Source organism: Anabas testudineus, chromosome 11, assembly GCF_900324465.2.
Source record: "Anabas testudineus chromosome 11, fAnaTes1.2, whole genome shotgun sequence".
Taxonomy (NCBI): domain Eukaryota; kingdom Metazoa; phylum Chordata; class Actinopteri; order Anabantiformes; family Anabantidae; genus Anabas; species Anabas testudineus.
This window is the reverse complement of record NC_046620.1, coordinates 13,576,027-13,598,487: the sequence shown is the minus strand read 5'-3', so window position 1 is coordinate 13,598,487 and position 22,461 is coordinate 13,576,027. Positions and strand designations below refer to the sequence as shown.

General features: G+C 43.1%; 1 protein-coding gene across 8 annotated transcripts in view; it reads right to left on the bottom strand.

The window, feature by feature from the left end:
* LOC113153826 (cytoplasmic dynein 1 intermediate chain 1) overlaps positions 1–22,461 on the bottom strand; it is a 43,264-nt gene that overhangs the window by 17,340 nt on the left and 3,463 nt on the right. For 5 of the 8 annotated variants that reach the window (XM_026347674.1, XM_026347679.1, XM_026347675.1 and 2 more), the window contains 7 exons: positions 21,762–21,803; positions 20,474–20,533; positions 20,057–20,172; positions 7,392–7,487; positions 5,818–5,989; positions 5,137–5,236; positions 4,542–4,667 (listed from right to left, as the gene is read on the bottom strand). In XM_026347674.1, coding sequence (XP_026203459.1) covers positions 4,542–4,667; positions 5,137–5,236; positions 5,818–5,989; positions 7,392–7,487; positions 20,057–20,172; positions 20,474–20,533; positions 21,762–21,803 — 712 coding nt within the window. The remainder of the gene's footprint in view (positions 1–4,541; positions 4,668–5,136; positions 5,237–5,817; positions 5,990–7,391; positions 7,488–20,056; positions 20,173–20,473; positions 20,534–21,761; positions 21,804–22,461) is intronic. The other 3 variants (XM_026347678.1, XM_026347676.1, XM_026347677.1) reach the window with 1 other exon arrangement.

Sequence of the window (22,461 nt, the reverse complement as noted above, 5' to 3'; positions counted from 1 at the left end):
TTAGTGGAACTAGTACATGCTCTGCTCTGTCTTCTCAATAAATGTATATTAGACACATTTTATAGGATGATATTCACATAGCTCAAGACCGTAAACAACATTAAATGTAGCGGCTTTTCGGCAGGCTACTGATTACCTCGGTTAAAAAATAAATAGTTAGGCATTTTGTGGAATAAGCTGATTTTCTTTTTTGTAGCCATGGTTGTGTTGGTTGCCTGCAAACCTCACGGTGACAACACCGAGAGACACATGGAACAAACAGTACAGTACATAAAGTGACCCATAAAATCCACACATGTTCTCACACTTCCGTTTTTGGACAAATCCAACAAACAGGACACGTGTGAACAGGCAAACCTAAGAGGAGCTGTGATGTGGAGTCGGGTTGTTTTCAGTCAGGCTGACCAAGCTAACTTTCAGATGAACATGACAGTGGTATTTCTATTCTCACCTAACTCGTGAAAATGTAATAAGTTTGTTTCCCAGAATGTTAAACTCTTATTTTATGCAGTTTTTTATTCAACACCTTAATGTATAATTACCATTATTCATTTAAAAACTTAATGGCAAAATATACATAACACATGTTTAATGGTAGATTTCTTGGCGCCATATTTTTTTTATGTACTTAAAACATATTTGGATTTCATACCCAGTTCCTCCCCATTAACACCTACATGTTTTTCTGAGCTATTTTATTAAAACAGTGAGGAACTCACACTTTAAGACTGTCTGCTTGTGCTACAACACATTAGCATATTTGAACTATATTGTTTTCTCTCTTTTCTTTATTACATATATAAGTTTATACTCTAAAATGCTTCTATGCACTGACGTCCCTTTAGTAGTTTCTTTGATTTAGTTTCTAAAATTGTCCAAAAGAATGACATTTACTGCAAAATTCAACACGTTCTGAAATTCTACACACCAGTATGCTACAAATCAAACATAATCACACAGTCTTAACCCATCTGCTCAATGAGCACTTAGAGGATTTCTCCACTAAGCCTTTGAACACAATGCTGCTTCATCCTCCAGTGTAATTTCACGTGGGTTCCGACTCAGACAAGTCCTGTGAATAATGCTGCTGCATTGTTCTCTCTTTCCAACACTCTCCCTCCCACCCTCCTCCCTGCCCGCTCTGCTTCTCTTACTCAACCTTTCTGCAAGTGCCAGAGGCCTATGGAGCAACACAAGGCAGCGAGATATTAATAAAAATATGACTGAGTCCAATGGAATATGACAGTAGCGGCGGGGGTTGTTGCAGGGAGGCCTGTGGTTTGGGGGGTTCAGCAGAGGTTTTAAGTCAAACAGGCTCTTTAATGTGGTGTGACTTAGCCCACTTGAGAGGCTGGTGTGAAGTTACAAGATTGGACCCAACTGGGAAGGGGCGATGATGGGTCCAACTGCAGGGATAGCGGTGATGAGAAGAGGCATGCTCAACTGGCACCAGAATCCACAGCACCTTTCCTGACGTACAAACCCAACCCACGCTGATGGATCACACACTTCCTTCACTTTATTACAGATCAACGGCTCCCGAAGTGGGGTCATGAAACTGCCCCTGGTGCTTAAGAGTGTTGTGAAGGTTTTCCCTGTATACTCTGACAGTGTTTAATTTCAGACAGCAGAGTTAGCAAACAATAACACTGTGTATCAGTATAGTGCATTCCCCAGCATAGACCACAAAAAAGTAACACAGCACTACAGGAAAGGTTTGCCGCAACCAAGATGAATGAATGCAACAAGGAAATAAATATAAATAAAAGTAAAACTGGAAGCATAAATAAAATTATATTGTGACCACATGTTTTGATATTCTTATTTCAGTTAAATACAATATAAAGCTAAAAAAAATTAGAACAGTAACACAAATAAGCTTCTGGGACACAAGAGTCCTGTGAATGGTTCTGATAAAAAAGTTTTAAAAAAAAAGTAAGTGGGGAGGAAAAAACAAAACATGATTGCATATCTGTGAGATTTTTCTGACATCTGTTTATTCCACATGGGAACAAACAGCATTTGTCATTTCATGACCTGTCTCCCTAACTATTGCATTAGAACGCACTTATTACAACACAGCTGCACGTTGCCAAAGCTATGCGTGCACGATTTCCACACTACACTTGCTCAAAGTGACACTGAGGCTCCTCCCAACATCACCAGCACCTGCAAACACCAGCAGATAATTGATGATTTGATTTCAACAAGATAAGACATAAACTAAATCATGATGTAGTGCCCAGCAAATAAAACTAATTCCTAAATCTACTTTGTTTCTAAATACATCTCCAATAATCCTTCAGACAAATAATACTGCAGTGGAAACTACTGAAATTATCAAACCCCAACAAATTTCTCAAAAATATTTCAGCCCTGACTATGAATGTAAATTTTGTTTAAAAGAAAAGGACAGTAATGCCAAGCTCATTCATCAAACTGCACACAGCCAGACAAGAAATGTAGAAGCCTGACCTGACCAAAACCCCATCTGAAATATGAGGCCTTCTATAAGCCATAGCCTTATACAATAAAGCCCCCGCTAAACCAGACCTCAACCACAAACCCCAAACTCTCCAATGCCGACCCAGCACTGTCATTCTTCTGCATCTGTACTCCCTCCCAAACACTCACACCAGCACGCACAAACTATCCAGCCATCTACCTATAAATCTGCCAGATGAAAGCTGCTTTTGTGGGCAAGTCTGGAAAAAAACCAAGATACCCAGCCCAAGGTGTGTGCGCCTGTAGCGCATGTGTACAGTAAACAGCGAGTGTCTGTGGTTACAGGTACGAGGAGGAAGCACACGGCTGGACTATCCGTTTCTCTAGTTGAGGATGGGAGAAGAGCAGGAGAAAGGAAAGGGAAGAGGCAGCCAGCCCTTTGGTTTTGAGGGGTTAAACAGCAGAACACGCTCGCACATTAAGAGCCATCTGATCTGCGGCTAACTAGAGTCGCGACTCTGTTTGCAAAAGGGCCCCGCAGAGAAAAAGAGAGAGCAAGGAAGAAATGCAACCCACTCATTTTTCTCATCCTCTCTTCTAACCACGCCGGTGTTCCTTTCATGCGAATCCAACAGCGGCAGGAGGACTCAGCGCTGGAGCCAAATAACACGCAACCTGCTCTTTCTTTCTCCGACTTTCTCCCACTTTTATCCTCTGTTGTCCGACAGTGCTCATTGGCCGGGTCGGTCTGTGTTTCTCTGCGTTTCTGTCATTCACTTTTCTCTCTCCTCTCATGAAAAGAGCATGGCACAGCCCCAGGCCACAATAACTCACTGACTAACATGGAGGGGGGAGTGGAGTAGGAAAGTGGAGCACTTGGGAGAGTCTGTTCCCTCGCTGTCTTTCTTCTTTCTTTTCTCCATCTGATATCACTTCGTCTAATGCACGTCTTTCCAGTAAACACTTACTTAAAACAAACCGACTGTGTTTCTAGAAGTGGTTTGTATGTGTCAGAAAATCAAAACAAACTACAGCGACAATGCCTCATTCTGTTAGAGAAGGAAATTTCCCAACATCGCAGTGCCGCTGTGTTCTTGTCACTGTATTTTCTCTTTAACTTGACTGCAGTTTACCTCTGTCGTTCACATTTGCAGCTCATCCCCCCTTTGATTCGCTGAGCATTTTATCAGCTGCTTCAACAAATATCCTCGTGCGTGGAGGTCTGCAGTTTAATGTTGACAGTTCACAGATCAGCAAGCTCCGAGACTGAACTGCTAATAAGTCAGATGTACTATGAGAGACCCGCATGGAAAAACCACTGACTCCTACAGCTACGAGATACGGAGCTGTCATCGAATCGTAAGGCCACATGGATTTCAGCAGGAGCATGAATTATGGTGCAATGAGACAAGGAAGTGCTTTAAAAATCTATTTTAAAACTGGCAAACTTCATCGGCGGTCATTAGGAATATGTGGTTCTCTGTGGGCTTGAGAGAAAGAGAAAGTCTACCTCCCCGGTTTGAATGAAACTCGCATGTGACAGCATGTGGGTACACTACCAATATCAGTTCTAAGCCACGAGGTAACTGTTTGGGACATCAATACATCTACAGGTGTATTTCCCTCTTCTTGGTGATGTGTATGAAGTGGATGAGTCAATAATCAGAAAGCAGCACCGCTAACATTAGATTCAGCATCAATGTGGGTGGGCTAACACACACACACACACACACACACACACACACGACATGTGGCAATGCTGGATTAGGAAGTGGTAGGCCACATCATTTTACTACCAAGACGTCTCTATATGGCCTCGTCTGTCTCCTGGGAGCTGTGAAGCCCTCACACCCATTCCTTCCATGCCTTCAGTCCCTCCTCCCTTCTTCTACCATTTTCTTGGTGTCATTTGTTATTGGCATCACATTCTTCCATTAAAACTGGCCTCCAGAAGCAGTGATATAGTCCGATCTACAGGGTCACATGAATGAATGCACTCTTCATTTATTCCCTACAGTAAAGTGCCACCCTGACTACAATAACAGTCTTCTGTTCGACAACTATATGTGAGTTGATAAGTATAAATATCAATTCACCTGACAGTGAAAGATGTACTCTGGTGTGGCCTTCTTAAACTTGATATTCCACACGAGGGCAACACCATCTGGTTCATGAGGAGCATCTTCGTTATTGTTGTACGAGGCGACCAGCAACTCGGGATACTGTGAGTGAGAGAAAGGAGTGGAGTTCAAGGGGAGTGGAGTTCAAGGGGGGGGAAGAGGAGACACTAAACAGAGAACTGACATTACATCAATAAAAAGAAATGGCTCTTTGGAACATCATCACAGTACTGAGAGAGATGCTCAATGCTTTCCTGATTTCTGATCTTTTCCTGTATATCTCACTGAGCTTTAACTTGCTGGCTGATGACCTGAAGTTCTCCCTCACTGCTAAATAGCTTCTCAGATAGACCAATGCAGTTTAGTGCTAATTCATAGATAGTACCGTAACTAAGAGGCTGAATACTTTTCCTGAAGTCACCATTTAAAAACTGCGTTTTGTGTTTGTTCCCTTCATATCACTGTATCAGATCTGTCTTTCTCAAAATACAACCACAAACAGTAAGTGCATTTCAAAATGTTCTGAAATCACTTTTGAATTCAAAGTCAGAGACAAAGCTGCAGGCTTCACCTGAGGGGACCAGTCAAGACAGGTGATAACGCGATGTTTGGACCAGTGTTCGTCATAGAAGAGCCGACTGAAGGATAGACTGGAGCCGCTACCTAGGTCCCTGGAAGCAGACGGGAGAGATAAGGGTCAAATTTTGCCTTTTTGATTAAACCTGAATTTAAGTCTGGGCATGCTTAGAGTGTCTGTGGCTTAGTAAGTATGGAGAAGTAACTTTTAACATATAACTTAAATATTCTATCTGTACTTTTTCACAATACACTGAAACAAGTTTAAATGTGCATCCATGTTACATATGAACTTCATTTGCTGATCACAAGGATTACTTGGAGGAGTCTATGAAGATATGCTGATTTATAACACACATAAATTCAAACAACACTTTGATAACCTCCATTTGGAGACAACCCCTCAGAATGGCAAGTTAATGCTCTTTAGGTTGTGATCATTGTCAGTTCACAGCCGTTTTTATTCCCCAAAGTCTGACATCAGTGGGGAGACATTTATTTTGAAGAACAAAGAAGCTTCCAAGGCCCCTGGAGTGATACAGTGGGCATGAGTCAGTCTTAGCACATTTCTTGGTTCAAGGCATGCAAGTAAACACTCACATGTGCTCTTACATTCAAAAACATCCTCCCTCCTCATCCTCCTGTTGCCCCTATCTCTCCTCGACCCCCCTCTTACCCCTCTTTGTCCTCCAGGTCTCGGCCACTGTAGTCAAAGAAAATGTTGCTGTCTTCGGCCAGAGCTCTCTCCATCACCCGAATGCTGCAGTCGAAGAAACTCTGAAATTCGGAAGAGTGCAGAATCTGCTGCCTCTCCTCCTCTGTCAGCTCTCTAAGCACTGGAAATGAGCCTGTCGGGAAATATATTACATTGAGGAATTAATTACAGAAAAAATAACTTCTCCTTTGACCCGATGCCGTTCAAATTCCAGCAAGAGGGAGGCAGCGAGGGGAGATGAAACATTTACAAATGCACCACAAAAACCAAACATCACAGTTTATGTCCAGCTAAAGGCAGGCACAGTACACCCTGCAGAGTGATGTGGCCCATGTCTATTATCTAAATCTTTAATACTTTATTTCAGAAAAATAAATAAATATCTTTTAAATTGTGCTTTTTTTTTGTTGTTGTTCAGTCTAATGCATGTAACACTGTACTCCTAGCTACTAACAACAGAACAAATATCCTACTGGAAAACCTCTGTCATAATTTACAGTCGCACATGCAGTGCTGTCATGAGCACCGCAACAAGCTACAAAAAGCCATTACAGTGGCGTACATCACATGCTCCCGATGTCAGATTAACATTCACTTCATCTCTATCAAAACCAGAATCACATCCAGGACATAATAAACTACAAACGGCACTAATGCATCTATTCTAATAAAGCCCTACAGTAGGAACTTCATAAACAAGAGGAAAACAAAGCCCTCTGAGCAACCAGCCTGCCTTTGAACGTAATGGCTGCACAGCACGGCGTCCGGTTTTTGAAGTCACTGTCCCCAAGCACACATGCAATTTTACACACACAAGAATGCACAGACACACATGTATCGACCTTTACCCTGCCTCTTGACTTTGATCCCCCCCCCCCCCCCCCCCCCCCCATCCCTTTGTATTTCTTATGAGTTGTCAGAAAAGAGCCAGTGAATCGAGTGGCAGAGATCAAAGGCCAGACCTTCTAATAGACCGGGGATGGAGCGGAGACGGGATGTGTGTTTATGAGCGCATGTGTGCGTAGATCTGTGTGTGCGTTTGTTTTATATTTAGTAGAGTTACAGATACGTTTGCGTGGCTGGACACGAACATGCCTCTCCATCTGTGTCCATCAAACAAGAGTCTTTTCTCTATTATTTACTACATGAAACGCCAACGTATGCATGCACACGCTTCTCCATTCCTCTCTGCTTTGAAGTATGGTCAGTAGGGCAAGTGGCAGGTTTTTAATCGGTGCTGACCCCCACATACCAAAGAGCCGATAAGCTGGACCCGCTCGAACCCTGACTGTAACCTACTGCCACCCCGGCCATCTGATACGCTCGCTGGCAGAGGGTGTCACACATGAGTCAACAGTGTTTCGTGACAGCAGCATGTGAAAATGACAGGAAGGAAGGAGACTGGAGGATGAAGGACGGCGATATCTGGGGGTGCGGCTGCTGCATACTTACATTTATACGAGAGGAAATTTACTAATAAAAACAAACACACTTGGATTAATGAAGATGTGAGGGATCGCTCCTCCAGCCTTCACCTTCTTTGGATTCCCTGTTGTCGTCTTCATCCTGCTGCTCCGACTCAGGGCCTGGCTTCACCTCCATCATCTCTTCATCCTCCTCTTCTTCCTCCACTGAGAGAGTAAAAAAACAAAACAGAGAGCACTCATGTTAATCAACAGCTGTTCCAATTTTCCTCGACCTCCCGCTATGTGCCCCCCCCACCCCTTCTTACCAAAATAATCATTCCCAGGCTTGCACCGGTACACCTGACTCACATTCGGTCCAAATGGGTTTCATTTACAAACACACAATTTTTTAAACAAAACCAAAACATAATACATACACGCTGCAGAATTTGCTGCACTGTGGCACATGTCTACGAAGCACAACGTCTCAAGAACAATATATATATATATCAGGAAACTATCCCGTGTCCATTTCCGCTTGGTAGCTGTGCAGCATGTGTCCACATGGTCTGCATGTGTGGAGATAAATCCTCATCATGCACATAAATAAGATGCACACACAGATACACACAGTCAGCAGGAAATGTAAGAGTTGTGCGTGCTCTGCTCTCTCTTTCACCTTTGACCCCAAGCAAAGAGATCCAGTGATGTGTGTGTGCTTGTGTGTCTGTGTAAAAGGGGATTCCCTCTGCATTCCCTCCAATCAGGCTCTGCAATTACGCTTGATTCTGCAGGATTTATTGTAAGTGTGTGCGGCGTGTGTGTTTGGGGTTCAAGTATGAGGGGTTACTGTCAACATAGGCACCTGCTTGTCAGCTACTGCCCCCCCAACAACCCCCCAACACCCCTCAGGGTATGTGTTGGTAACCCTCGCCAACCTCTCCTCCTCTTCTCTGCCGCTCCCTCGCTCTGAAACAGATGCCGAGAGACGGGGGCCTCTCCAAAGACCTCTTAACACCCTGACACCGCGACCAGACACCTGTGGTCTGCCAACACACACGCACACACACACACATACACACAGTCTTTCTCTCTATAACACACACACACACACACCCGGGGCCCTCACCCGCAGTGCCAAGGGTGGCGAGGGGTTAACTGGCGCAGGGTCAAGCTGACAACAGTTGCTCAGTCCAGTGGGAGGAAGTGACTACATCACACTCTCAGACGTGACATGACTCTCTCTCTCTCACTCACACACACACACACACACACACACACACACACACACACACACACACACACACATCAGGGTGTGTTTAACTCAGCTGGAGCATGGCCTGGGGCACTGTTAAAACCACTCGCTCAAGGGCTGCTCTTGCACCGGATGAACTGTCCATTTATCACTTGGACTTGCCTAAGCTCTTGATGAACTCACTGCTACTCTTAAAAAAAAAAAAAACAACATTAAAAAAAAAACAAATATGATTGTAATTGGTGAAACACTTGAGTGAGTTTAATATTATGATTACAATCATTTCTGGCCTACATTATTTTAGGCATCCAATCTTTGTATTTTCTTTTCTTTTTCCTTTCCAAATAAACGTTTTTGATATATGACGTTAATTTTCATACTGTGTGTACTGTATAATAATAAATGACTAAGCTAAATTAAACACACAGTGGTGAAGCTTAGTCCAAGTCAGTGGTGTAGTGATCCAAACACCAGTGACCCACCAGTATGGAGGAGAGACCAGAGAGAAACCAGACAGGCAGACTGCCAGCTGTCTGAGCTGCCAAAACAGACAAGCTGCAAACAGAAACACACTCTTCCTTCAGGCCCTTTCTCTCTCCCACCATGCATCAGTTTGTAAAAGTTTTATTTCTCTCAGATGTTTTTTTTTGTCATCCATCAGTCATTCTTCCACTCCACAAACTGTGCCCAGTAAACTCCAAACGCTTCAGGAAGTGAATAGGAAAATGGGGTCCTGCTAAACCAGCAGTGGGAAGATCCATTACACACAACTTCTATTCTATTTTGTTCTATTTTCTTGGCCTTACGTGACCGGTCCGGTGGTTGGAATGTGTGGTGATAGAGATGGGAGGAGCATGAGGAGAGGAGAGAGACCACATTGAGGAGCGGTCAAACTGTCAACATCCAGGACCACAGGACTCTGGAGCAAGGCAGGGTGATTCATGGGCTATGGGTTACCTCACTGAGGAGAGACCATCCAATTCCCGTATGAAGATACTGCTGTTGTTGCTGCCAGGACCCATGCATCAAGTTGTTCTGTCACAGTCCTGCACCAAAAATATCCTGGCTATTTACTTTGAATGGAAATTTTTTAAAGATACAATTCAGTGTGTGCTCAAAGTGAAGGAGCAGCTATATTGTGTAAATGATGCTGGAAAGTTGCACCCATAGATTAGAAATAACCGAATAAACCTTTATGTAAAATGTCCATGCAAAGACACACTAGAGACTTTTAAGTTGCAGAAAATGCAGGGAGGGGAAACAGTCTTCCGCAGGCTGTGTGTCCGTGTGTTACCCTCTAAGTATCTGCACACCTTCTTGTTTCCGCCTTATGCCCGTCACGGGGTGCTTTCTTTTTCCACCTGCTGCTTAATACCGCTCCTCACCGCAGGACAACAGGTTAACTGGTATCCTCCCCCTTGCCGCTGACGGGGGTCCGTCTTGATGAAACTCTGCTTGGGGCTCTGTTTTGGCTGGCAACACACCCGAGGTAATGATATCCTCGGTAGCCCGGGGCACCCGCATCTAGCTGCATCAATCTTCCCCTGGCTGCTTACTCATGCTGACCAAGCCCAGTCAATTCAGCACAGCCCAGCAGGTATGTAGCTGCACAGACTCACAGAGTGGAGACACACACACACACACACACACACACGTGTGGTGTTTGTAAATGCACATGCACTCATGCACAAACACATATACACAAAGAGGACTACACACACACACACACACACACACACACACCTGACTGCATGAAATTGTTTGCAAAAGCAGAAATATTACCCTCTGCAAACAGGAATGGAAGTAACACAGCCTCACACACAGAAGCTCCTCACATGCTCTCAAAAAGCAGCTGCTGACGGCACAGGAGCTGAAGCCAGTGAACCCATCCTGTTTTCTCTACGCAAGGCTCTTGTTAGCCAGTATGAGCATTATTATTTCTTTTACGGACTAGAAGAGTGAAATAGTTCAGGTGAGAGTAACGGGCTGATCTGTTTGGGGAATAAAGAAAACATAGCCTTAATGATGGCTGAGGCACCGCTGAGATTTTCATTAGCTTAAACATCTTGTATTATTTCACAGTAGGCAGCTACTATCGAGCGTGTGGAGCGAGCGGTTTTAAAGATACCAACGGCTCATATAAAAGATGTACACACTGTCTTCGGCTCACCTCCGGCGAGTACATAAAGCACAATGGTGTGTGTGTGTGTGTGTGTGTGTGTGTGTGTGTGTGTGTGATGGATCAAAGCATTAGCTAACCTTTTATTCGATTCCCTGATCCACAATAAGTGCTGGTGTACTCCAATGTGTTAGTGCATGCTTGGAGCAGTTGGCATAGTTATCAAAGCGCTGTGGGTGTGTGTGTTTGTGCGTGTGTGTGTGTTCATGTGTAGAGGGAAGGATGAGACCAGGCCCCAGGTTTGTCATCACGTACATTATCGGGTGCAAAGCTGCAGACTTGTCATAGCACCATGTAGGTGACTCCAAAACTGAGTCAAACCTGACAGTACTTAATTTTTATAGATCGCTATTGTATTAATCACAAAGACAGAGACACGATATGAGAGAGAAGATCTGGCTCAAACAGGGAGAGGGACACAAAAGAGACATGCAGCAGGAGTTTGGGGGCATCCCACGCACTGGGAATAACCTTACAGAATCATGTACACATTCATATGGGCGCAAACACACACACACACACACACATATACACACACACACACACACACGCTCAGAGTGTGCAGGGGTTCTGGGAGGATGGCTGTTGAGCAGACCACAACACAAGCACTATGCTGAGGAGTAGGAGGAGGTCAACATGACTTGAAAGGCTCCTCTAATGTGGCCCTGGCACGACACACACACACACACACACACACACACACACACACACACGAACGCACGCATATATGCATTAACTTCACTGAGAACAACTCTTATTGTTAGAGAAAGACGCAACACACACACACACACACAGAGTCAGAGTATATTACAAATGACCCGAGGCATCAGGGGAATTTCCTCACTTTATACATCCCACCTCCAGTAATTCTATCCTTGTTATCCAAGTATCAAAAAAAGATTTATGCAACCACGATGATTTTATATGACTGACTTGATGATAAGAAATACACTAAGAAAATTATCCAATCCTAAGAGAACTGATACTATAACAGTAGCCGTTTATTGGTTGATAATACAGCAGAAAAGCAAACAGAAGAACACTGGGAGCACAGGACATCATGTTTTCAGCCATCTGGAATAGGCTCATGGCCCATTTTGAGTTTAGAACCGGAGATTAAAATAGACATCAGTGAGACCAGTCATGCTCTCTGCAAGCCTTGCACCCACTCATACGTGTCTTCGTGAACTCTGTAGCAACTGAATGCAGAAAAAAAAAAAAAAACAATGCCAAGATGTTAGGGGGTTGTCTGTTAGCCAGGCTGGACAGCTGCAGTCACAGTGCAGCCCAAACTGCTCAAGAGCGTTTCTGATTTGTCAAGAAAGACATGACGGGCTGGAGAAGAAAGTGAGACGGCATGTCAACGAGTCCACAGTGGCAAGTGAATCGGACTCCGGGGGCACTAAAGTCCACAACGTCTGCCAAATGTTGAGAAAAGGCTTGTAAAATAATGTTTTCTTCCCACAGAGAGGACACAGATTATTATTTATTTCTTAATTTTATTCTGCTTTTTTTTATTTTTATTTCCATTTGTTTTAATACAAAATAATATTTAAAATTCATCATGGTTCATCAAGTCATGATTGCCACAGTAGGGGTAAGAGTATTCCTCCACACACACACACACACACACACACACACAGACACACACACACACACACATTAGCAGCAGGACCTGATGTAATACTGGTGAGACTAAAACCCACAGGATGATTTAGATTAATTCATCTATTCCCCACACTGATCAAACATTGTGTGAGTGTGTGTGTGTGTGTGTGTGTGTGTGTGTGTGTGTGTGTTCCCGTTTGTGTACATCCAAGTCTACACAGCTCGCACACACGCATGCCCACACATAATCATCTTTCATTAATGCAGCCCATTCAGGCCTATGGGGGTCTGCGGCCAACTTTGCTGTGTTCTGTGGCTGCAGTCAGAGTAGATTCTCTTCCCATATCTTTCTCTCTTTCAGTCTCTTTCTCTGTCCCCCCACCCACCCCCACCCGCACCCCCACCTCTTTTTTCTAGCAGTGCCACCCAGGCTTGGCCCCGACCCAGACCCACATCTTTAAACTGAGCCATCATGCTATGCCACGCCATGCTCTGAGCCTGGCCGCAAGGCCCTGATTAAAACCCATGACTTCAAACTTTCCAAACTGTCAAAAACCCAGTCAGAGAGCAAGAGAGCGAGAGAGAAACAAGAAAAAAAAAGAAAAAAGTCTTACATAAAATCACCACTGTGGCATCAACTCACTTTTCAACGCAGAGCACGGATTTGTGTCACTCAGAAGTGGCGCTATTTGCATCAGATGGTGATTGGCGGTCTGCGTTTCCCACTTGAATGACGATGGGGTTTTATTTTGTTCTAATGAGGGACAAACAGACATGTGGGGCAAGCAGTTTTTATAGGCCTGATAAGAGGCTGTTCATGCTTGGGGTTAAATCCATCTGGACCGTACTAAAATAGACAACAGCACCTCTGCAACTCTGTTAAATCAATAAACACAAGCCTATTCTTTGGAGAGTGACTCAAAGACAGCGCCGGACTTCACTCTTGTGGGATTTCTCTCGGTCACGCTAAAGACTTCCAGCACCTGTCTGAGATTATTTGCAAAACGGTTATTTTAAATCATTACAATAATTTAATTGAATCTGATACTCGTTTCTAATAAAACTCTCTTGACAATTCTGGTGGAGGAAGCACTTGAGTATATATCAAGTGGATGTGCCAAGAGTGCTCCCTGCTGGAGAGAAAGGGAATAGCATGCCACACTGCAGCCAGCAGAAAACCAGTGTGGTTGTCAAGTTTCACTTCAACTAGTGAGCTCTAAAATTATTTAATGACCTGAAAATTTTAGTTCTGAATCCGTTAGAACTAGAACAGAGTGAGTTGATTTTAAAACCTACTGAATTTCAACCATGTTTGGCTGAGAAACAATTAAAAACCAGTTTACGTTGTGCTATCTTTTCAGTAGCACAGTATTTATTTTTTCTTTGTACTGCTAGAGGTTTTCTTAATTTGTTACCTCAACAGAAACTCAACTTGATGTCATTTTTCAAACTGTAAGGACCAAAAAACACACACAAAAGTAAAACAGGCTTATAAGCTGCAGGCTGTCTGCGGCAGTGAACTGCTACCCTCTCAAATAAAAAGCCCTGGAGAGTCCAAATGATCTCAGAGAACAAGGCAGACCACCCAGGGAAACATTCAACACCCACTGTTGCTGTACACACACACACACATATAAAAAAAAAAAAGCAACACGGGTGGGGTTGCACGTGTCAAAAAAGTCAAGTTCAACAAAATACAAGTGAAAAGGGGCAAACAGAAAATAGTTGAAAAAGGGGGGGGTGGGGATGAAACGTGAAACTATATTCACACTCGTCTCAAGCACTCGTCTGATGGCAAACATTATTCTGGATGATGGCCATTTTGCCAAAAAGACAGAAAAGCCCAGAGGAAAAAAGATGTAGAAGGGGTTCATGTACCTTATTATATAGTGGTTCTAGGGGAAGATTACAATCATCTGTGCCTCACATGAAAATACCTTATCCACTATGAAAGACATTATTTTTTTCTCTAATATCAAGAATGTCTCTGAAATCTACTTTGAGAATGAAACAGGAGTGAAGTTGTGCGTCCCCCCGGTGTCATAACTCTGCTCCGACTGTGTATTTGTGTGAACATGGACATTCAGCACATGCACACATGGTTAGATGGCCTCCCTGCCGCAGCCGCCGTCACCTCCGGGCAATCGCTCTTCACAAAGTCCAGAAGTCACTAAATATGAGAAGTCCATTCAAAAAATGGACAAATTTCAAGTAAAACAACTGAGTGCATTTTGTTCAAGGTCATCTGGGTGCACATTGAAGTTACTCTACATGGTTTTTGCCTTTAGAAAGCACACACACACACACACACACACACACAATCTCTCTCTCTCACTCACACACACACACAAACACACACACGCACACAGACACACACACACGCTCTCTCTTTCTCTGGTCTGCTCAGTCTGTTGTAGTCGCCTGCTGGAACAACAACAATATATGAGACAAGCACTTCCATATGTGGCTACGCTCACACACACAGACACATACAGAAACATGTAAGTTCCTAACCATGAAAACACACACTCATGCCGCCACATTCCTCTCCTTAGGACCTTGAAGGCTGCCCGCAAACCCCTCCATCATGTTCGGTTCATTATAGATTGGGAGTGCGTTACATTCACTGTTTTTATTTGAATTGTTGCTTCACTGGATTATAGAAAATGCCAAAGACAGACAGAGGATGAATTGCAAAAGGGAACTTAAAGAACCTCAACCTCATGAGTTGGGAGCGTTTAGTATAAGCCTCAGCCTACTGCCAAACACAGTAATACTTTCCCCCTCCTGATGCTCTCTGGTAGGAGAAAATGGACTAAAAAAATAACAACCCCTTTCAGCTTTTCTGGTAAAAAGCATCACTCTGCACGGGCAAATGCCAATAAGAAAACAGTGTCATTAACTTGTCACCCACTAAACTTCTGCAAATTCAACACATGTTGTCCAGATTCTCTGAGGACATGCAATAGATTTCTTAAATAGGCTAATAAAATGGGATAAATAACAACTGCTACTGTGGGCTGGGTATCATTTGAACACTGCAAGCTGAAGTACTATTGCTCCCAATAACTAATAGTACTTTTGGTCTTCTGACATGGTTGTTGACATCAGTTAGGGTTCAATAACTTGTTGCCAGCTAAAAAACTTATCATTTATGCTTTAATTATCCAATGGGAGGCTCGTACCTATTTGCTTAGTTAAATACAGGTGGCGACTTTTTTGTTTTTGGACAAGCAGTGTATATGTTTACATGTATGAATCTGTATGCTTATGTGCATGTGTCTGATTACTTGTAGTACTAGGTTATTAGTGTGAAATGTGTGTGTTCTCCTGCAATTATGAGGCCAGACCCAGCCCACAACATTTCAAAAGAAATTCTCTTATTGCAGCAAATATACTTAAGCAGCGAATTACTGACAAACTCTATACTCAAACTATACAGACCCTGAAAACTAATGGGCCAGAACATACTACGAGGAGAGAGAGAGGGGGGGAGAGTCGTGCACACATGCGTTTGTATTTGGACACAGAGACATTAGCACACACTGCTGACCCTATGAACTTTTAACCCTAAGGGAGGGGTTTTCTAACGCTGCAACATAAAATCATACACAAGCACACAGAGTTGTGTTTCTAAAACGCCTACTTGTGGTTCACAGCAAACAATTACTGTAATATCATATCTGCAGCATTGTCCCTTGGTGGTCTCCAGTGCTTCTCCTCCATTTCTTTCTCTCTAGCTCTTTCATTCCTCAAATGTTTTGTGACCACAAATTTCTCTTTACGGTACATTCTCTTTTTCTTTGGCTACACTTTTCCACTGTGACCTATTAGGAGTCTTTCCAGACTCCACTGAGATAAACCAGTTTAATACAAACCGGGTCAGACTCACAATACACCTACGTCAACCTGCACACATCTATATTTGCACATGCACAAGCACATGCATAAAATACCTGCAATACCCTTGACCTTTCCTGCCCGTGCCAACATCTTAAGTAAACTTACATGCACGCGCACACACACGATTTTTTGTTAGACTTAAGAAGGCAGGTAGAAACTTTCAACTGCTGTGGTTAGGTAATAGTAGTAGTAGTAGTAGTAGTAGTAGTAGTAGTAGTAGTAGTAGTTCACAGCCTTCGTGGAATCATGAGACACTGAGTGGTACAACAGCTCATTTTTGTTGTTTTGCTTTTCAAATAAAACACAGTTGAACACATGGCTAGGAGGTATTAGTCAGTTTACAAGAACAAGTACCTGAAATAATGCTGGCGACTGTTATAATAACAAAAAATAATGCTCAATGATGCTAAAAGAGAGGAACTGCCGTGTCAGGTTGCAGTCCTCTGTGGGTTCATCGAGTGGGTAACCAATGATCGCCTTTCACCCGATCTGCTGCATGCTCTAAATGAGAAGTCGTTTACAGTCACTGTCTTTATTTCATACCAGGAATACGTGATGGTTCTATTCATAGTCAAGTCTTACTGTAAACTCCAACAGGAGGTGTAACACTGCAGTCTTCTGTAGATCTATTTAAAGCTGCCACGGGTGCATGAAAAGCATTCACCTGCCACACTGCAACGGCTGCTGCTAGTCAATTTGAAATGAAAAACCTGTTTTTCTATAGAACACAGGTAGATAGAGGCATAAAACACAAACTAGCCAACACACAGACTTTCTTGTTTGTTTGACCTCTGTGGGTTAAGCTACTATCACACACCACATTAGACCTCACTTTATTTCCCTGCAATGCCCTTAGACATTGCAGCGTGTATCCCTCACAACAAATATGTCCATTCATACCCATTAGGACAGCAGTAAATAGTTGGAGCTAACCGTGACTGGAGCTAATCTGATTGCCTGACACAATGGACGCTCAGGAGAGACACATCAGTAAACAGCCAATGGGAAAAGGAACATGCATAGGCATCTTCACATCACCATTACATCCAGGCAAATTGGTCACGGAAATGAAAAGCCGCATCGTTAACTGGCTTAAATGAGAGTCACACACACAAACTCTTACGCAGAACAAGAACACAAACGCATTCACAAAGACAAAAACGCCAGATGAAGTCAAGCCAATTTGATAAAGCTGCATTCGGGTTTGAACACACACACACACACACACACACACACACACACACACACACACACACACACATTTTTGTATGGCAGTCAGTCAGTGTGAGGTCACTCATTGGCATAATGCATTCACACACTCCTGCAGAGCTTACTTATGTCACACACCAACGCGGACCGAACATAACTGCACATATGAGAACGGGGAAGGTCAGAAGTTCACTGGGAGAAGAAGCCATGAGAGAATCCCTGAGTCATCCGTCAGTGATTTAAAGAGATTAGGATGAGACTACACTTACGCTTCCTTTCTCACACACTTACGCCACAATGTCAGTATTATTTAATGTGAGACTATGATCACATTAGCAATCATGTTATAACATTTGATACAGATTTAAAAAAAAAAAAGAAATACTGTACTTCTTGTCACAGAAGAGCATATTTGAATCTGGCCAGATGTGCCCTTTAAAATGTTAGTTGTTAAAATAATCAAATATGACATTTTTGTTCATGAGATTATGATAATTTTATATTATTATTAGATTAGTCTGTTATATTTGTACTAACTCTTGTTGGTAAACTGAGTTTGACACCAGGTCAGCATCAGCACCAGTCTGCTGCCTGACATATATTCTTAAAAAAACCCAGACTAATTACAGTAACACACACTCAAAGTTTGAGTATTAGAGCGACTAGAGGTGTTTCCAGCTCTACACACCTCTGGGATGATTGAGAAAATCGCTTTACTTAAATTTACATTCATCCTGCCACAGCAGCTAGCTGGGTTTCCTACTTTAACCCAGCTCTATGAAAACCTGTAGCTGCGACCTAAAAATGAGATGGCTTTTGCGTGCATGTTGGGTTTGAGTAATCAACAAAAGGAACCAGCCTGAACAAACACACAGCCCAGAAGTGCAGGCAGGTGCTACCCTCAGCCTCTTTTCTTCTTTCTCCAGACACACGAGCTTTGTGGTAGTCTGCAAAGGAAGGGTCTCCTAAGGCCAGGGTCACCTCCCTGTAGACCACCACAGCCCTGCTCTGGCTCACAGATGTTTTTACACACACACACAGACACACACACACACATACCTCCTACACATGCTGTTGGAAGCTGAAAACAAACAAACCAAATAAATGGACCGGCATATATCACTGCTACAGGCACTAAGCGGTCTCTTTGGTCTCTGTGTATTTGTTTGTGTATGAAGCCAGACTACTTGACCTGTATATAGTAACTACTGCATGTTTATTTGCTTGGTTCTTTAATTGTTGGTCTTTATCTCTTTACCTAATTGTCATGTACAGCTTACAACGGCTGTATGTTTGTTTGTTGCTGTTACGGCGCCTCCGTGTAGATACACCGGAGCACCTTCAACAACAGCAGCATACTAGGTCAAAAAAAAAAAAAAAACGGACTCTGATCCCGATTTGTATATGTGTAGGCATACGTATGTGCATGATATCCAGCACATGTAGTCTGTGTGCACTTGTTGAATAAATGATCTGTTCCCGGGTATGTCAAGGAAACGGGGGGGGGAGTTAAAGGAGGCCGTTTGGATGCTGATCAGGACAGACGTGTGTGTATGTGCGTGGTGGTTGCTGGTGGAGGAGGGCAGTGGAATCCACACCAGACCATCTATTATAATGACAGGAAGCAGGAAGTACAACCCCCTCCCAGTCACATGGCTGCCAGCTGTCCTGGCAACTAGAAGAAGGACGATAAGAGGAGATGATAGGGAGCGTACGTGCATTGGGGAGTACTTGCACGGCTATAAATTGTGAGGACGAGATTTAGACAGTTGGAGTCAGGACATTTTTTTTTAAAGTTGCACAAACATATGTTTGTGTGTGTATCTGTCTGTATTCACAGTATTTAAAAATGAAGATGACATTTCCAGTTTTACTTTCTGAATATCTGCAATATGGCTCAAAGGCTTGATGTTCAATTTACTGGAACAACTGTTACTGTCATCCGTCCAAATCCCCACTGCCTTTCTCTTCCAATAGAAAAATACTCAAATGTATATGTCTTGATTTGCAACCACCAACGTTAGTGCCAAATCCAACGCGGGGCTAAACTCAGTTGTGACCATATGGATGTATTTAGGAAGTGCAGCTCAGCACACATGTGGACGCCAACTTGCAAAGACACAAATATGCACATATACATCTTCACGTGCATGCACACATTTTAGAACCACGTCTCTTCCGTAATTCTTGCAGGCTGAAGGTTCTTTAGCTACACACGAACTGAAACGCGAAACTCCATGTGGATACCCACACTGAATCATCTCGGGTGACTTTGGTCAACCTGTTTCTACTTTTGAGCAGGAGTCAAAAGCATGATGTTCCCCGATTGAAGACATAATAATTGGCAGGCAGTCGCTTGTCAGCTTCTCTTTGGCCCACTCTCTCCTTCTGTCTTTGTAAGATATTTAAATCATTCCAGGTTTACAAACTGTGAACTGTAGGACTATCAGATTCAACCGCACAATGATGTCAATCACTGCAGCATTAAGCCATCTGTTACCTATTGTGACCTGTGGTGCAGCAAAGACCCAAAAAGCAGTTGGAATCTTGAAGAGATTTTTTACCTTTAGAGTATAGATATTATGTTATGTAATATGCAGTCACTCATACACACACACACACACACACAAAAATACTCACCTTCAGACAGGTGGGCGGTCAGCGGCGTCTGTGTCTCTTTGCTGTATGAGACCACCTCTTTGGGAAGGAAGTCTACTTGTGTGATCTTAGAGGCCCCCAGCCTCTGCATCCTTCGCCTGGGTAACAGAGACAATGTGTTATCATTGGCGTTGTTATATTGTGCAATATAAATTGTGCTATATACCATGCTAAGTCCATTTGTTTAAAGGGCCCGAATGTACAGGAATAAATAACATGACTGGTGTCTGTCGCAGTAAGTCAATAGTTGGAAGATGAGGGGATAGGCACTTAACACTGTTAACACTTTAATGTAATTTCAAAATAAAAGAAATGTGCCATAAAATGCCAAATAAGATGTTTTTTATCCAGTGTCCTTTTTTGTCAGACGGTGAACAAGGGGAGAGAAGGAACATGTACCCGAGCTCTGAATCAGCCTGCAGCTGCAGCACAGAGGGGTCTGTGTCCCACTGCAGCGTCCTGATGTCACCAACACGGGGAGGAGGGGGAGTGGTGGGGGGGCAAAGAGGACATGCATGTTTAAAAACAGACGCGCAATCATAAACGCACACAAACACCGGCACACATGTACCAATAACGCACAAACACAGTAGTACGACTGCTCAACCACAGAACACTTGGAAACAGTTGGAAAACTGTCGAGATAAGTAGCTACAGTGTCGAAGAGGCTAAACATTAGGGAGACGTTATAATAAAGCTTATATCAAAGTACTCCAATACATGATAATAATCTAAGTTGAAAACAGCAATTTATGGACAAAGAATGTTTCAGTCGTGTTGAAGAAGGTTCAAAATCTTAATTTGTACCATTCCGTTTTTGGTAACAAGCATGCATCTATCTTATTTATTTCATACTACATTCTCCTGCATCCTAGATTATATTTCTGTGACATCCTGTGCCTTTATGTTTCATAGGCAAGTTTCTGCTGTTCATCTCCTGACACAAGTCAAATGCTGCTAATATTTACATGGTAACATTCAGCATATGAAAGTCTAAATAAATCCATATATATATATATATATATATATATATATAAAGAGAGAGAGAGAGAGAGAGAGAGATTTATCTTTGTATCATCATGCATGACAATGTGCTTGCCATGCATGATCGATGAGCTCATTCGGTGCCTCTGCGTGGTTCTTCAGCAGTTCTAGTTTGTTTTATCCTGGGCAGGCACTAAGCAGTGGGAATCTTTTGCTTGCAGGGTTTTTAAAAGGTAACTGAAACCTGAAAGAGTTTTACGGCAGGTCGGCTGGACTCTACTAGCTGTGAAAGGATAACACTTTCAACCCCACTGCACTTTTTGATGATACCTTTTAGGGCCAGTGAACATGGCCATTAGACCTTCAGCTCGTGCCACACAGAGCCAGGTGAGAGTGGCAAGGTATTTCCTTAGCCTGACACACCGGCTGTTTTACGGTAACAGCCATGACACTTTAAGCAGCGGATTGTCAATTCTGTGAAGGCTGAAATGACTTCTGTGGCTCAACTCATGCGAGCGGCAATCTTTCGAGCCGGCATTAAGGGAGACAGCAAGGATTCAGACAGGGAGGTCACCAGGGGAAAGCAGAGGAACAAAGGAAAAGAGCAGGGCACTGTTTTGATCTTATAAATCATGATGGGAAGAGTAAGACCACTGTCTATGCACATAAACCAGATTCCTGTGTTTGACGTGAACATGCTTACCTTGAGCTCTGTGCTTGGGACTTGTTTTTAGAGAAACCTGACCTAAGAAGGGACACACACACACACACACACACATACACATACACAGCCACAAATGGAGAAGCTCATAATGGCATGCCATCATCCAGGATGGATTTGGGGAAAGAAAAACTTTTCATTCCAGGCAGCGAAACTAACTCACCAATTTGTAAAATCCAATTGGTAAAAGCTAAATAGTAAGAAGTAAACAGCTTTATATAAGAGAAAGTATTTCTGCTGGGAACTTTATGGAGTTCATCCCCAATTCCACCCCTGGCCATACCAGATCAACACATCACTAATGATCCCTGCCCCCCCCCTCCCCTTAAACACTGACACACTACAATCAGCTGCCATTAGAAAGCAAATGGAAAGTGCTTGATGACCACTCTTTTTTCCTCCTCAGTGGGAAGTTTAATTCACTAGAGCAACAACACACCAACTTTAAGTATAAATAGTAATAATAGCATGGCTCTAGTGTGTTGTGAATAGAGAAGCATATAAATAAATGCGGTCGTGGAGCATGTGTGACTCATGAGATAGTAAGCTCAGTGATTCCATCCTGCACAACGGTGATGGAAAAAATAAGTTACATTTACTCAGCTGTGCTCAAATGAAGTGTGCGCCTTTACTTCAAATGGCCATAGCTGCTATATTTCAAACATATTCCACTAACGGGCAG